Raw genomic sequence first — 14639 nt, 5'->3', positions numbered from 1 at the left:
GTTGTGGTTGAGATGAAACTGAGAATGGAGCAGTAAGTTATACATTTCCTGGATCAGCTTTGTTTTAATGCTGTGCTTAGATGCACCAGTTCTCTGGCACTTTTTCTGTGGTCTGGATACTTCTGTCCTGTAGCATTTCCTGTAAATTTGGGGGAGGGGAGAGACAGACCCTGCAAAAAGCAAATACGATTCAGACCTATACAGAAAAACTGGCTATGGTAATAGAAATAGACACAGCTCAAGTGGATGGCCCCACTGAATGGCTATGTCAGGTATCCCGAGTACCACACTTGGGGTTCTGTGTCACTTGGAGCAGTAGTTATACCCTGTCTGCTACACTCCAGGGCACTGGGCACCCTGCTGAAGGGGGGAAGGGGAAGTTTACACCCTTAAGACTTATGTTACTAGCTCTAATCTTCAGACTGTGTTTGTGGTTTTCTAGACATAGTGAAAATGCAGGACTGCAAGTATGGTGACAATTGTACCTTTGGGTACTATCAGGAAGAGATCGATGTATGGACGGAGGAACGAAAGGGGACACTGAACCGTGACCTTCTCTTCAACCCATTGGTGGGCATAAGGGGCAGCAGCCTGACTGTCAGCAAGCTACTGCAAGACCACCAAGGCATCTTTATGTTCCTGTGTGAGGTATGAGGGAGAGGGAGGCACAAGAATTCAGCTGTATGACAGTTTGATGGCGCACTGGCAGTGCTAAATGCTACCCAGTGGGATTCCTGGTGGCAGTGCAGATGACCGCATGTTGGAGCATGTTTCAGTCTGTTTAGAAACTATCTGCCAACCCAGTGCATTCGTTGTGAATGCTGGCTGCTAAAGCTTATTATCCAAGGTACACCAGAACTGGGGACACACAGACAGTTTGAACTTTCTGGTTTGATGCATTTTTTTCCTCTTTGATTTTTCCAAGGTAGTGCCTGGAGATAGCACTGACTTTGCCAAGCAAGGCACAGAGCTGGGTGGAGGTTTTGTTCCCCAGCTACTGATCTGCTATTAGTCCACAATTATGAGGGAGAAAGTTACACAGGTTAGAGCCAGTAGGACATTCATTCAAATGTTGAGTTGGTCTGGTCATATCAGAGGGTAGTCCTGCTCAGTTACTGAGGGGCATTGGACTCTGTTCTAGGCCTACTTGAGACAAAAGCCGAAAGCTATGCTTGGTCAAAGAAAACATATCAAACTCCTTGTAAATTAAGAACTCATTTACATGGATACCAGAGATAAAAGTAGCTCTCAGTTGCAGCATTTGAGGTCTTAACAATAGAAACTGTCTTCTCTTCATTTGGGTTACCCAGGAAACATCTGCCCAGCATTGGTTTTACTCTCCAATTACCGGCGTCGCCATCCAATCTCCGCTAAGATTCCATAGATCCTTCTAAACAGGATTCCTTTGTGTTTATCCCACGCATGTTTGAATTCCATTATCGTTTTCATTTCCACCACCTCCCGCGGGAGGGCATTCCACGTATCTACCACCCTTTCCGTGAAAAAATACTTCCAGGCAGACTCGGAAGTAATGTCAGGAAGTATTTTTTCTCGGAAATGGTGATAGATACGTGGAATGCCCTCCTGCGGGAGGTGGTGGCGATGAAAATGGTAATGGAATTCAAACGTGTGTGGGATAAACACAAAGGAATCCTGTTTAGAAGGAATGGATCCATGGAATCTTAGTGGAGATTGGGTGGCGACACCGGTAATTGGAGAGTGAAACCAATGCTGGGCGGACTTCTACGGTCTGTGCCCTGATAGTGACTGAATAGATATGGATGGGCTGGAGTGTAATTTTAAGGGGCTTTGACATTAGCTTCAGAACTTTTAGTACAAGAACAGTGCTGGGCAAACATTTACGATTTGTGCCCTGAGAAAGGCAGGACAAATCAAACTCTGGTATACATATAAAGTATCGTGGAACTCCCACTCAGTGGTCAGCTTAATCAAATATTTTGAACGTGGAGAAAAAAAGCCTCAAGAGTTGCCGCCCAGCCAGTCCAATTCAGCAGACTGTAAGGCTTGAGCTCGGCGTGCCATCATGTAGCTTAAAAAAAAACTCCACTGCTAACTGTATGTTAAATAACAAATCACCAGTTCTACTGTGTAGTTTGCTGTCTACTTTGTGTGTCTACTATAACTTCTATCAATGTACTGTATACTATTAGTGGAATTATTAGAGCAACCCAAATCCTGTAGAATGCAAATCTAACATGTCTTTCAAGAGGGTGTCACCCGAAACCACTTAGCTCAATGTTATCGCTATAGTGTCCTTCTCCGGGCGGCACTTCTCACTTCATGACCTGACAGGGAGCCCCCGTTTCACTAATGCTGCATCAGGGGTCATTTCCAAAGTTCTTCCTCACAAAATTGCCATTCCACTCCGTTTCCTCCTAAGGCTTACTGCAAAACGGTAAGCCTCTCATGATCACAGACACCATTTTAAAGCAGTCTAGGCTCCTCCCTTCTCTTCTTTGAACCAAGATTGCGCCACTTCCTCCAGCTGTGTGTGACCTCCACGATTACTACCGCGTTGAATGTGCCATTCATGATTCTCACATAATGTACATCCATCCCTTCAGAAGAAAGCTGACCACTCCACTCTAACATTTAACCCTTCTGGTTCAACAGTGTGAAAAAGAAGATCCAGAAGGGTTAAATGTTAGAGTGGAGTGGTCAGCTTTCTTCTGAAGGGATGGATGTACATTATGTGAGAATCATGAATGACACATTCAACGCGGTAGGAATCGTAGAGGTCACATACAGCTGGAGGAAGTGATGCAATCTTGGTTCGAAGAAGAGAAGGGAGGAGCCTAGACTGCTTTAAAATGGTGTCTGTGATCATGAGAGGCTTACCGTTTTGCAGTAAGCCTTAGGAGGAAACGGAGTGGAATGGCAGTGGATGCAATTTTGTGAGGAAGAACTTTGGAAATGACCCCTGACGCAGCATTAGCGAAATGGGGGCTCCCTGTCAGGTCATGAAGTGAAAAGTGCCACCTGGAGAAGGACACTATAGCAATAACATTGAGCTAAGTGGTTTCGGGTGACACCCTCTTGAAAGACTTGTTAGATTTGCATTCTACAGGATTTGGATTGCTCTAATAATTCCACTAATAGTATACAGTACATTGATAGAAGTTATAGTGGACACACAAAGTAGACAGCAAACTACACAGTAGAATTGGTGATTTGTTATTTAACATACAGTTAGCAGTGGAGTTTTTTTTTTTAAGCTACATGATGGCACGCCGAGCTCAAGCCTTATATTCCGCTGAGGTGGACTGGCTGGGCGGCGACTCTGAGGCTTTTTTTTCTCCATGTTCAAAATATTTGATTAAGCTGACCACTGAGTGGGAGTTCCACGATATATCTACACAGGGAGTGTGAGCCTGTGTTAGGAATTTCATTTATTTGATAGAGCTTGAGTGTACTATTATACATATAAAGTATTACATACCACGTAAAATGAGTTTATCTTGTTGGGTAGACTTGGTGTACCGTTCAGGTCTTTATCTGCCGACATTACTATGTTACTATCAGGACACATTTGAATGTTACAGTTCATAAACATCACATAATCTATTTTTGAAAAATAGCTTCATGATCCATTCCCTATCAGAATCCAGCACTAATTGAACCAGTAGCATTGCAGGAGTCATAACCTCCATATTTGATCTCTCAATAATATTTGTTAAATCCAAACTGTCCATAGATACTCCAGATGGTTGTGTTGAATAAGTTTTCTTTTCAGCACTTGAAAGATAGCATACTTTTTGAGCGTGGAGGAATGGAAGTTTCTGGAATTTTTAAAGATTAAAGACGATATCTCTCAAACATATCATTAGTGGAAATAGAAAAAACCTTTGGAAAATTGATCAGTTGTAAATTCAACTGTCTGACCATATTTTCCAACATCTCCATCTTGTTTCTTAAATTAGTATTGTTCTTCATCCAGATCTATCCATGTGCATCTGAAGTTTGCAGTTTTCCTTCAAAAGTGTCTGGGGGTTTTTTTTTTCTCTAAATCAGAGACTTTTGTCTTCAGTGGCAGTGACTCAGATATCACAGATTTCATGTTGGAGTAAAGTTTTTAAATTTGGGTGCCAAAATTCCTTTGAAGAGCAGATATTGCTTCTCAAATAGACTCTAAAGTAAATACCTGGGGTCTCAACAATGGAGTCGGCTTAGCTTCAACACTGATGGCAATTCTTACAACTATCCTGGCCTCTGAATCTTGTGCAGTCCTTGACAGCGTCTCCAAATGCCAACACCCCAACTTCCTTGGCCACAGTTCCCAGCGCAGTTGAAAGATCTTCCTGCAAAACTCAACAGTAGATAACTCCCCTTCTGCTCAGTTTCACATTGACTCCTGCACACCACTCCATCCAACGTCACAGTTCAGAGATGCCGGCGGTAGCAGCTGTGCTGGGGTACTCCTCTCTTCAGAAGACAGAGTAACATCTTCAAGGGGGGTTAGCCGACTCCCCACCCAGCCAAAATGCTAACTGAAGCGGGCACCACGAAGGAATCCATTGGCCTTGGTGCAATTGGAACAGAACAGAACAGATTTTGATTTTAATTTCACCATCAAAGGCAAAAAGTAAAAGAGGGTTGTCATCTCATGGAACTCCTCACACCACCATCTTGATGAAGCTGCTTCCCCAGAGCACTTTTCTGTTTCTAAAGTGACCGGTGGATAGTTTACCTGGAAGGAACAGCTTGATGTGTCCTTATGTGCCCTGAAGCTGCTGAAGAGGGAAGAGGGGTTACTCAAAGAATAGACTGAGTATATAGCTTCTGGCATAATTTCTTCCAGCTGTTTAGCAGTTGCCACTGTGTGGAGTTAGTGGGTAGGGAAGCTTGACACACATGATCATGTGTATGTAGATATCTGAATGGAAACAGCTCATCGGGGTAATGTCTGAGGAAGTGACTCCCTTTCCCTCCTTGGAATTTAGCCTTTATGGGGCTAATTTTCAAAGCACTTAGACTTACAACGTTGCATAGGTTAATATGTAACTTTGTAAGTCTGAGTGCTTTGAAAATACATCTCTATGTGTAGTTGACTCTTTTTAATTTGTCTTTTTTTTTTTTTTAGATCTGTTTTGACAGTAAGCCCAGAATCATCAGCAAAAGAAACAAGGAGAACAACATGGTGTGTGCCAACCTCGTAACCCAGCACAGCTTTGAAAACAACAAGTGAGTGTCTGGGAACTGCTGTGACACAGGGATTAAAAGTGGGAGCCTAGCTTAGCAGATCAGTTTAAAAGATGAATTAAAGTAGTTGTCATATTAGTCCATTCAATGCCTATAAATAAAGGTTAATGAAAAGAATATAAGGTAGCACATTTTTCACAGATTTATTTCCTTAAAAAAAAAAAAAAATACCTATGTTTACATTTTGTCTCATCTTGTCTGGGTACATATGATTGCACAAACAACTTACAGTGACCAAATTTCCAGTGGGCTGATGCTCAGAACAATAACGCCAGTGCTAGAGGCGATTTGCGCCGGTGTTGGCGTCATGGGAGACGATGTGTGTGCCAAAGATTAGCACAAATATCATGCAAATGTAGTCAAACGTGTTAATGAGGTCATTTTCTATTCCCTCCCAATGCTCAGAGAACAGTGCACAAATCAAAGCTGTCCTTACCACTGAAAACCTAATGTCAACTCAGAGCAGGTGTTTGAATTTTCATTTTTTAAGATCTGCCAGTTTTTGTTTCATTTGGAAGCAGAAGGAAGCCCATGTAAGCCCCCTAAGTATAAAAAAATAAAATATTGAAAAGCTTATATTAAGGTGCAGAAAATGGGCTCTAATGTGTGCTTCACTTTTGGGTTTCCCTGGTGCAGGCACACAAGAGCTAAGCTTACCTCAAAACTCTTCTGCGCATTTGCCAAGCATGTCCCCCCCCCCCCCCCCCCCTCTTGCTTTCGCTTTTATAGCACATGTATAATTTGAATACCATTTCCTTTCAGTATTGGCAAGCTAGTTTTCTGCTCTGTGCCAACGGTATGGGTTCTGTGCTGTTGGCTTTACCACGGGAGCTCTGAGCATCAGCCCGCAGGATAGGGAGATCCATATAAAAACTAAAACCTGGAATAAAGTTTCCCCAGAAAATTTAAAGCATACATCTAAAAATTGGGGAAACATCACTTTCAGCTGCTGCACCCCAGGAGTGGCTAAAAGGTGGTAGTATCGTATTAACAGATTATACTGACACCTTGTAGCCTCTGAGTTTTGCAGCTTGCACTAGCAGATAGCATGAGTTTCCAAAAGATCATTATAGTGCAGAGGTTCTCAACCATGTCCTCAGGACACCCCAAGCCAGTCAGGTTTTCAAGATATCCACAATGAATGTGCAGGAGATACATTTTCAGGTACTGCCTCCATTGTATGCAAATTTATCTCATGCACATTCATTGTGGGTATCCTTGCTTGTTGTGTCCTGAGGACTGGATTGAGAACCTTGGTGTAGTGAGAGAGAGAAAAAAAATAAAACCTTATTAGAATTGATCTGCAATTCTTTCCTTACTCATTGGACTAAATATATTTCTTGACTAGTTTTCTAGATTCAGAGGTAATCAGTAGAAATCAAACAAAATAAAACATGGAAAAGAAAATAAGATGATACCTTTTTTATTGGGCATAACTTAATACATTTCTTGATTAGCTTTCGAAGGTTGCCCTTCTTCGTCAGATCGGAAATAAGCAAATGTGGAAGATGACAGAATATATAAGTGAAACATCCAAGCATTTCATTGACAGTCTAACAGGATGGGTGTGGGTAGGTGAGGGAAGAGGGAGATAAACAGAGAAATACAACTTTATGGTTTATAATGGGCTAGAAAACCCAGATCTTTGTTAAGTCCTGTCTGTTGGATGTCAAAATATTCAATCATTCTGACTTCAAAGGTCTTACGTTCCTGTATTGTTTTAAAGTTACCTTTCAGGATTCTTACTATGAAATCACTGGTACAGTGTTCTGGTCTGGTAAAGTGCTGCCCCACAGGGGTAGGAACCGGCTGGCACCAGCATTCATCATGTTATGTCTATGTAAATTAAATCTTGTCTTAAGCATCTGGCCTGTTTCTCCAATATAGCATCCTTCGTTACATTTTTTACACTGAATGATATATACCATGTTGGAAGATGAGCATGTGAAAGATTCCTTTATGTTGAATATTTTTCCTTTGTGAATGACTGTGGGATCCTGTGAAATGTTTTGGCATAGCTTGCAGCTGAGTATATTGCAGAGATGTGTGCCCTTCTCTTCTTTTTCAGTCTGTGTTAGGAGTTTACTTCTGATTAGCTTGTGTTTTAAGTTGGGTGGCTGTCGGAAGGCCAGCACTGGTGGGGCTGGGAATATCTCTTTCAGTAATTTATCCTCTTGGAGTAGAGGCTGAAGATCTTTTATGATTTTTCGTAAATTTTCCAGCTCTGGGTTGTACGTCACTATAAGGGGGATTCTATCTGTGGCTTTTTTGTCTTTGTACTGTAGCAGATTTTCCCTGGGTGTTTTGAGGAATGAGATTCAGATTCAGAGGAATTAGCAGAAGTTGACATTTGTCAGAAAATACATTACAGTGGAAGTGACATGAGCGGCTCACGGCCCAGGCTGTCATTTATTAACTTTAGAAATCTGCTCAGATTTAAATTTTAGCACCGATAGTGTCCTAAAGGTAGCCAACAGACCTAATGGCATGGTGAGTAAGGTTGAGCAACCTGAGGTTAAAGAGGGACTGAGGTCCGTGCAGCACAGGAACATGCACTCAGGGGCAGGCCCGGTTTCCATGACAAGCATGATATCCAAGAGCAATGTGCTGTTCAAAACAGACAGATGGGTAATATGGGGTATTCAGGCATGTTGATGTTTTCATATGCTTTGTAGAGCTTAGAAATTATCTTAAAGCAGTAAAAGAGTACAACATTAGTAAGACAGAAGATATGCACAGTGAAATTTGGGACCTGCAGGGTAAAAGTGGATACCAAGCTAGAGAAGCATGACAAACTGATCACAGAGGTCCAAGCCAAAATGAGTCAATTAAACAAGGAGAAAGACGGGCTGGCCCACTGAGTGTGATTTTAAGCATCAGACCCTATATTTGACAATCTCGCAGTCAGGGTACTAGTTTGTAGAAAAGTTTCTCACTTTCCAGCATTTCCCTGGCTTCCTCATCACTGAGCATCCTCTGTCTGAAAGCTGCTCTTGCTGTTTCTTGTACGGCAGCAATAGGAAGAAAAGTCTGGGTCTGTTTCTGGACAGGAAAGTACCTGAAGAACCTGCTTGAGCCCAAATTATTACTCTGCCACTGCTGGTTTTTTTACACAGGCCGTTGCAGTGGTTCTCCTGCACTTTTGGTTTCTCCTGCATGAGGTTTCACTGGTTTGAACATCATATGTGTGTGTGTGTATATGTATATATATATATGGATTTGCAGACTATGAATCAGAGTGAAATAACATTGATGCCTTTCTGGATGTGGCTGTTGGTGACATAGGTGCCTGGTGCACATCCTGCGCTCCAGCACGGTGAAGTATTGCAAGATCCGTCCGTTCAAGAAGCATTACCAGTTTGACATCTGCCGGCATGAGGTGCGCTATGGATGTTTGCTGGAGGACAGCTGCCTCTTTGCTCACAGCTTCATGGAACTCAAAGTCTGGGTGCTGCAGCAGTATTCAGGTATGTCTCGCTCCCTTTCTACTGTCCCCTGGGGAGAAAGCAATACAGTCTCTGCTCACAGCTTGGGGTGCCTGGGGCAGACACAGCACAGAGTGTGAGCACCTAGCAGAGTTCTGTGAGGAGTCAGGTGGCAGTGGTGCTGGAAGGGGTGAGGGAGAAACTGGGGTTCAGGCTGAACATGATGTAGATCTGGATTTTCTTTCCCCAGGGATGACACAGGAGGACATTCTTCAGGAGGCCAAGAAGTACTGGCAAGCACTGGAAGTGAAAACTAGCAAAGCCTTTCACAACAAAGTGAGTCCCAGGGGTCTATGTGTTTCTGTGGCTCTGTTTCGGTACCTATGTGTAACTGTTCTGTCCACGGGTGGGGCTTTAACTCTGTCCTAATTTTTCACAGTTGATTTTATTTATAAACTTTGATATATCACCCTCATGGTAAACAGAGTGGTTTCCAGAGACATCCAGAAATATAAAGTGTAAAACAAATCCCATAAAGCCTCATTAAAATCCCTGAAAAATAATGAGCAGGACCAAAAATAAAACCCTATAGATAGATCTGTACCACCTGCCTCGCAACCCCACTACACACTCACTCGACTGAGCAAATATGGAGCACCTCAGATAGTGTTAGAGGCTTTTCCTATTGTCTGATGTTCTTCTTAACTACCTAATCCCCTGACATTTGAACGTTATTTTGCTGAAGAAAGTCTATCAAGCCTGGCAAGTTATCAGAATTGCACCTCCTCAGGCTGAGAGTAGAGGAGGGAGTGTCTGCAGCTGGTTCTTCCAACCCCATCCCTGTTCACAGGCTAGGAGCATGGAGGTTGGGGAGTGAGACATGAGCTACAAGCAGGACCTAGAGTTGAGATCCTAGAAGAAGCCCCCTCGGGTTACCACTGCCTTTCTTCACTGGAGTTTAGGTTTTCTTTAGATCTCTGGTTGTGGCCCCAGCTGGACTTGGAGAGGAGAGAGGGGTCTTAAGGGGTGCTTTAGACTCAGACTTAAGAACATAATAATAGCCATACTGAGTTAGAGAAGAAAGGTCTCATTAAACTTTTGTTTTGAGAAGCTCTGAGAGAAGAGGACATTTCTGTGTTCTTTGCTTTGGTGATTTAAAGATTGGGGTTTAAAAGAGGTAAGGTAGGTTTATTGATAGAATTTAAAAAAGCAAACTTAATAACTAGTCTCCCTACCCTTTTCCCCATGGCTTTTAAAACTTGAACCACAGCATTAACAGCCTCTAGAAGCCCTAGTTCAGTCAGTAAGAAAAATGGCCATTTAACACTTCTCTGTTTTCTGTCCAGTGACCAATTTTTATTCCACAGAAGGATATTGCCTTCTATCCCATGGCTCCTTAATTTTCTCAGGAGTCTCTCATGAGGAACTTTGTCAAACACTTTCTGAAAATCTAGATACACTACATCAACCAGCTCAATTTTATCTACATATTTATTCATGGCTTCAAAGAAATGAAGCAAATTGGTGAGGCAAGACTTCCCTCGGCTGAACCCATGCTGACTTTGTCCCATTAAACCATGTTTGTCTATGTGTTCTGTAATTTTATTCTTGATAATAGTTTCCACTATTTGCCTGGTACTGAAGTCAGGCTTGCTGGTCTATAATTTTCTGGATCGCTCCTGGAACTCTGTTTAAAAATTGGTGTCACATTGCCCACCCTCCAGTCTTTAGGTACTCACTTTAATACTAAACAGCTTGTGATACATTTGCATAGGATTGTTGTTGCTTGCTTCTGTGCTCGGTAGGATGAACATAGAACCCCTTTGTGCATTACTCAATAAATAACGTACACACTAAACTGGATAGAATCAGTCAAAATCGGACGTTCCTACACAGTAAGCTTTGTGCATCGGCTCCTGATTGGGAACCTTCTAGAAGGTAACAAGGACACTTGCTCAGAGGTGGTTGTGTGAGCCCTCAGCATGCTGCATGATACTGCAGTGACAGGGTGCTGCAGGCCAGGCTCAAGGGATGTAGCTAAGAAAACTTTAGAGAAAGAAAGAAAGGTCACCCATATTTTAAATCCATGTTTTGTATGTTTTTCAAAAACTTAAGGGTTATTGTTGTGGCCCCCTTCAGTCCTGTTTATAAACAGCATCTACACAATAAAGGCATTCCTCTGCAAGGTGTATGTATGATTTGAATGTGAGGTCTTCAGGAATGGTGACAGGGCTTTTCATGCACACGTGGGCAGACGCATTTCAACTGAAACTCAATGCAGAAAAAACCCAGTGCCTAATACTCCCTTCGCAACATAACACGAACAAATTCACCACCTTTAACACACCAAAATTTAATCTTCCAATCTCGGACACCCTAACAATTCTTGGGAGTTATCATTGACCGACACCTAACACTTGAGAATCACGTGAAAAACACTACCAAGAAGATGTTCCACTCAGTGTGGAAATTAAAAAGAGTAAGACCTTTCTTCCCAAGGACCGTCTTCCGCAACCTGGTACAATCAATGATACTCAGTCATCTAGATTACTGCAATGCACTCTACGCTGGCTGCAAAGAGCAAATAATCAAGAAACTTCAGACAGCTCAGAATACTGCAGCTAGATTCATATTCGGAAAATCAAAATATGAAAGTGCTAAATCCCTACGAGAAAAGCTACATTGGCTCCCACTCAAAGAACGCATCACGTTCAAAATATGTACCCTAGTTCACAAAATCATCCACGGAGACGCCCCAGCCTACATGTCAGACCTGATAGACCTACCACGCAGGAATGCCACAAAATCATCCCGCACATTCCTTAATCTTCACTTCGCAACTGTAAAGGTCTAAAATACAAACTAACGCATGCGTCAACCTTTTCCTACCTGAGCACACAATTCTGGAACACGCTGCCGCGCAACTTAAAAACGCTCTATGAACTAACCAACTTCCGCAAAATACTGAAGACCCATCTCTTTAACAAGGCATACCACAAAGACCAACAAATATGAACTCCAATACAAATATCCAGAACTGCCTTACAAAATTTGGTTGTTTAAACTATTAGTATGTTCTATCATTATCATGTTTGCTTGTTAAACTACTATTATGTTCTATCATTACCATGTTACCCAAGATCCTTCTATAATGCTAAATGTATATCTTCTTATATGCTTCCACTATTCCTGATGTATTGTAAGCCACATTGAGCCTGCAAAGAGGTGGGAAAATGTGGGATACAAATGCAATAAATAAATAATACCACGTTCACTCATTATGCCATTATGGACTGGAACTCCATACCAACCATCATTCAGACTGAATCAAACTACATGAAGTTCCAAAGGAAATTGAAGACTTTACTTTTTGAGAAACTCTGTGGCACCATGTGAAAGAAACCTTTGTCTAATTTATTGCATAGGATCACTCCTTCTCCCCCATGTCCTCCTATCTCTGTGTAACTCCTGAATGTAAACCGCCTCGAATGTCCACCTGGGATGCATGCAGTATATAAGCCACTGATTAGATTAGATGTATATTATTCTTAGTGGTAGATGAGAGGAAAAGGCTTTAAAATGTGAGTCTCTGTTTCTTTGCTGTACATCAAGGTATTTGGTAGAGTGATCTGTAGCACACTGAGAGAAATAAAGTGTGGAGCTAGGTATAGCTGACTGAGACCAGAGCTAGTCTCAAATTTATATTACAGTAGCAGAGTTATAGTCAAAACAGCAGCAAGAAGGGGGAAGGAAGGAGATTTGAATTTAGCTCACACCTTTCTCTGTAGTAGGTCAAGGTCAGTTACATTCAGCATAGGAGCCAACCTTTCAAAATTATTGAGGGTGCTAAGCCCAATGGAAATGACCCCTCCCTGGACACATACAAGGAATTTTCTCAATATTGGGGATGCTCAAGCACCCACAGCACCCACAGAGTCGGCTCCAGTGACATTCAGGTACAGTAAGTATTTTCCTATCCCTGGAGGGCTGACAATCTAAGTTTGTACGTGAGGCAATGGAGGGTTAATGACTTGCCCAAGATCACAAGGAGCTGCAGTGGGTTGGTTCTCAGCCCGTTGTTCTAACCACTAGTCCACTCCTCCACATGAAGGATGTGGAAACGGTCATGAAACAAGAATGCACACAGACCCTTCTTTCATATAATGCAGTGGATTTGTAATCTTCAAAGAAATGGAAGGCAGAAACATGAGTGGCAGAAACTTGGCAAACTTATGGTTATGCCAGTGGTACAGTATTATTGACACTTAAAGGAGACCTTTGAGAAACGGATTATTTATAAGGTCTGTAGAAAAATTTGAACACCATGAAAACAAATTTTACAATAATTAGCCAAATGAATACCAACATATAGAAATAATTGCTGAAGGAATGAGTCTGGAAAAACTTAAAGAAAATGAGAGGCTAATATGAGGTGGCTTAATATTTGGCTAAAGTTTGGGATTAATATTGAGCCATTCAGTAATATGTTTTTAAAGTCATTATTCAACTTGGGGAAAATCCACTGCTTTTTTTTTCTGGGATAAGCAGTAAGATATCTGTTTTCCTCTTTCAGGATCTTGCCGGGTACTTGTGACCTGAGCTTGATGGACCTTCGGTCTGCCTCTATATGGCAATGCTTATGTTCTTATAACTGCTGCAGACAGAACTGAGCCTGAATATTCAATGCTGGGCCATATAATTTTTCTGGCATTGAATATCAGGATATCTATGGTCACCTGGCAGTTAATCGGCACTATCCAGTATTCAGACCGGTGCCCAGTTAACTCAGTAGCCTTTTTGTTATCTACTTTATCCATTTAGCCAGTTAGCAGACTGAATATCGCCACTAACTGGTTAGGTAGATATTCTGCCCTCAAACCTAGCTGGTGAATATCGGTGGCCGGCCAACCAGCTTAGCATCACCAGACTCGCTGCATGAAAAGATGGTACCTCCAGTAAGTTCTTAATCTGAAGAGCGCAACTCTTATGAGAGATGGTAGATTCTGAAAGTTGTTGCTACAATAATGGGCACTTAAAAGCTTTATGGATTAATAAAAAGATCTTACATTGTATTCGCCATACTATAGGGAGCCAGTGAAGAGCAGATAATACAGGAGAATTGCGTCCAGGGGAAAGGGGATGGGATTTGATATACTGCCTTTCTGTGATTACAGTCAAAATGGTTTATATATTATATACAGGTACTTATTTTGTACTGGAGCCAATGAAGAGCAGATAATACGGGAGAACTGTGTTCATACTTCGAGCAGGCTGTCAACAGTTGCTGCAGCATATCTGGATAACTCAAATGAGATATTCAGCAAACAAATTCAGTGAAGTCAGAACATACAAAGTTAGCCAAATTAACTTGGTTATCTTTAGGAGATTAGTGGAACATCCTGACTTAACTGGTTTACTTTAACCAAATACTGTAGCACTGATTCATAGCGTTATCCAGCTGAAGTCTCACACCCCTCCTGGCTTGTCTTCAACTCAGCTCAGAATTGGATATATTTTGGCCAGCAAGTTGGACAGATGAAATTCTGAGCAGGATGAGGAATTCAAAACGCATGATTTGTTTAGACTAATATCTAAAGGGCTGTATCACAAACATGAAAAAATATTTTAACAGATGTGAATAAAAAAAGATTATAGTTCTCTGTGTTTCTTAGGAAAGTAGTTGACGTATGCACTCAGTATCTTTTCTTATTCAACCTTGTTTGGTAGGGTATATAAGTAAAACATGCAGTATTAGTATCTGGTATCTTTCTTATTCTGTTATATAGTTTTTGTTTTTTTTCTTTTTCTTCAGACCCTCAGAGGTAGACCCAAAGTCACTTGTTAATCACCATATCACTATTTATATATGGTGACACGGTTCGTACCCTTCTCGTCATCGGTCACTGATGTTTATATATTTTTATATATATGTTCATATAATAGATTTTTGAAAATAGAAAAATTTGTAAAAATATGAACGTTATGAAAAAACCC

General features: G+C 41.6%; 1 protein-coding gene across 5 annotated transcripts in view; it reads left to right on the top strand.

The window, feature by feature from the left end:
- Positions 1 to 14639, top strand: part of ZC3H7B (zinc finger CCCH-type containing 7B) — a 187356-nt gene that overhangs the window by 119356 nt on the left and 53361 nt on the right. For all 5 annotated transcript variants that reach the window (XM_030210471.1, XM_030210487.1, XM_030210479.1 and 2 more), the window contains 4 exons: positions 443 to 648; positions 5102 to 5202; positions 8506 to 8687; positions 8896 to 8981. In XM_030210471.1, the coding sequence (XP_030066331.1) occupies positions 443 to 648; positions 5102 to 5202; positions 8506 to 8687; positions 8896 to 8981 (575 nt within the window). The remainder of the gene's footprint in view (positions 1 to 442; positions 649 to 5101; positions 5203 to 8505; positions 8688 to 8895; positions 8982 to 14639) is intronic.

This window comes from Microcaecilia unicolor, chromosome 1 (genome assembly GCF_901765095.1).
Source record: "Microcaecilia unicolor chromosome 1, aMicUni1.1, whole genome shotgun sequence".
Lineage (NCBI taxonomy): Eukaryota > Metazoa > Chordata > Amphibia > Gymnophiona > Siphonopidae > Microcaecilia > Microcaecilia unicolor.
The sequence above is the reverse complement of the archived record's forward strand: the minus strand, read 5'-3'. Positions and strand labels throughout refer to the sequence as shown.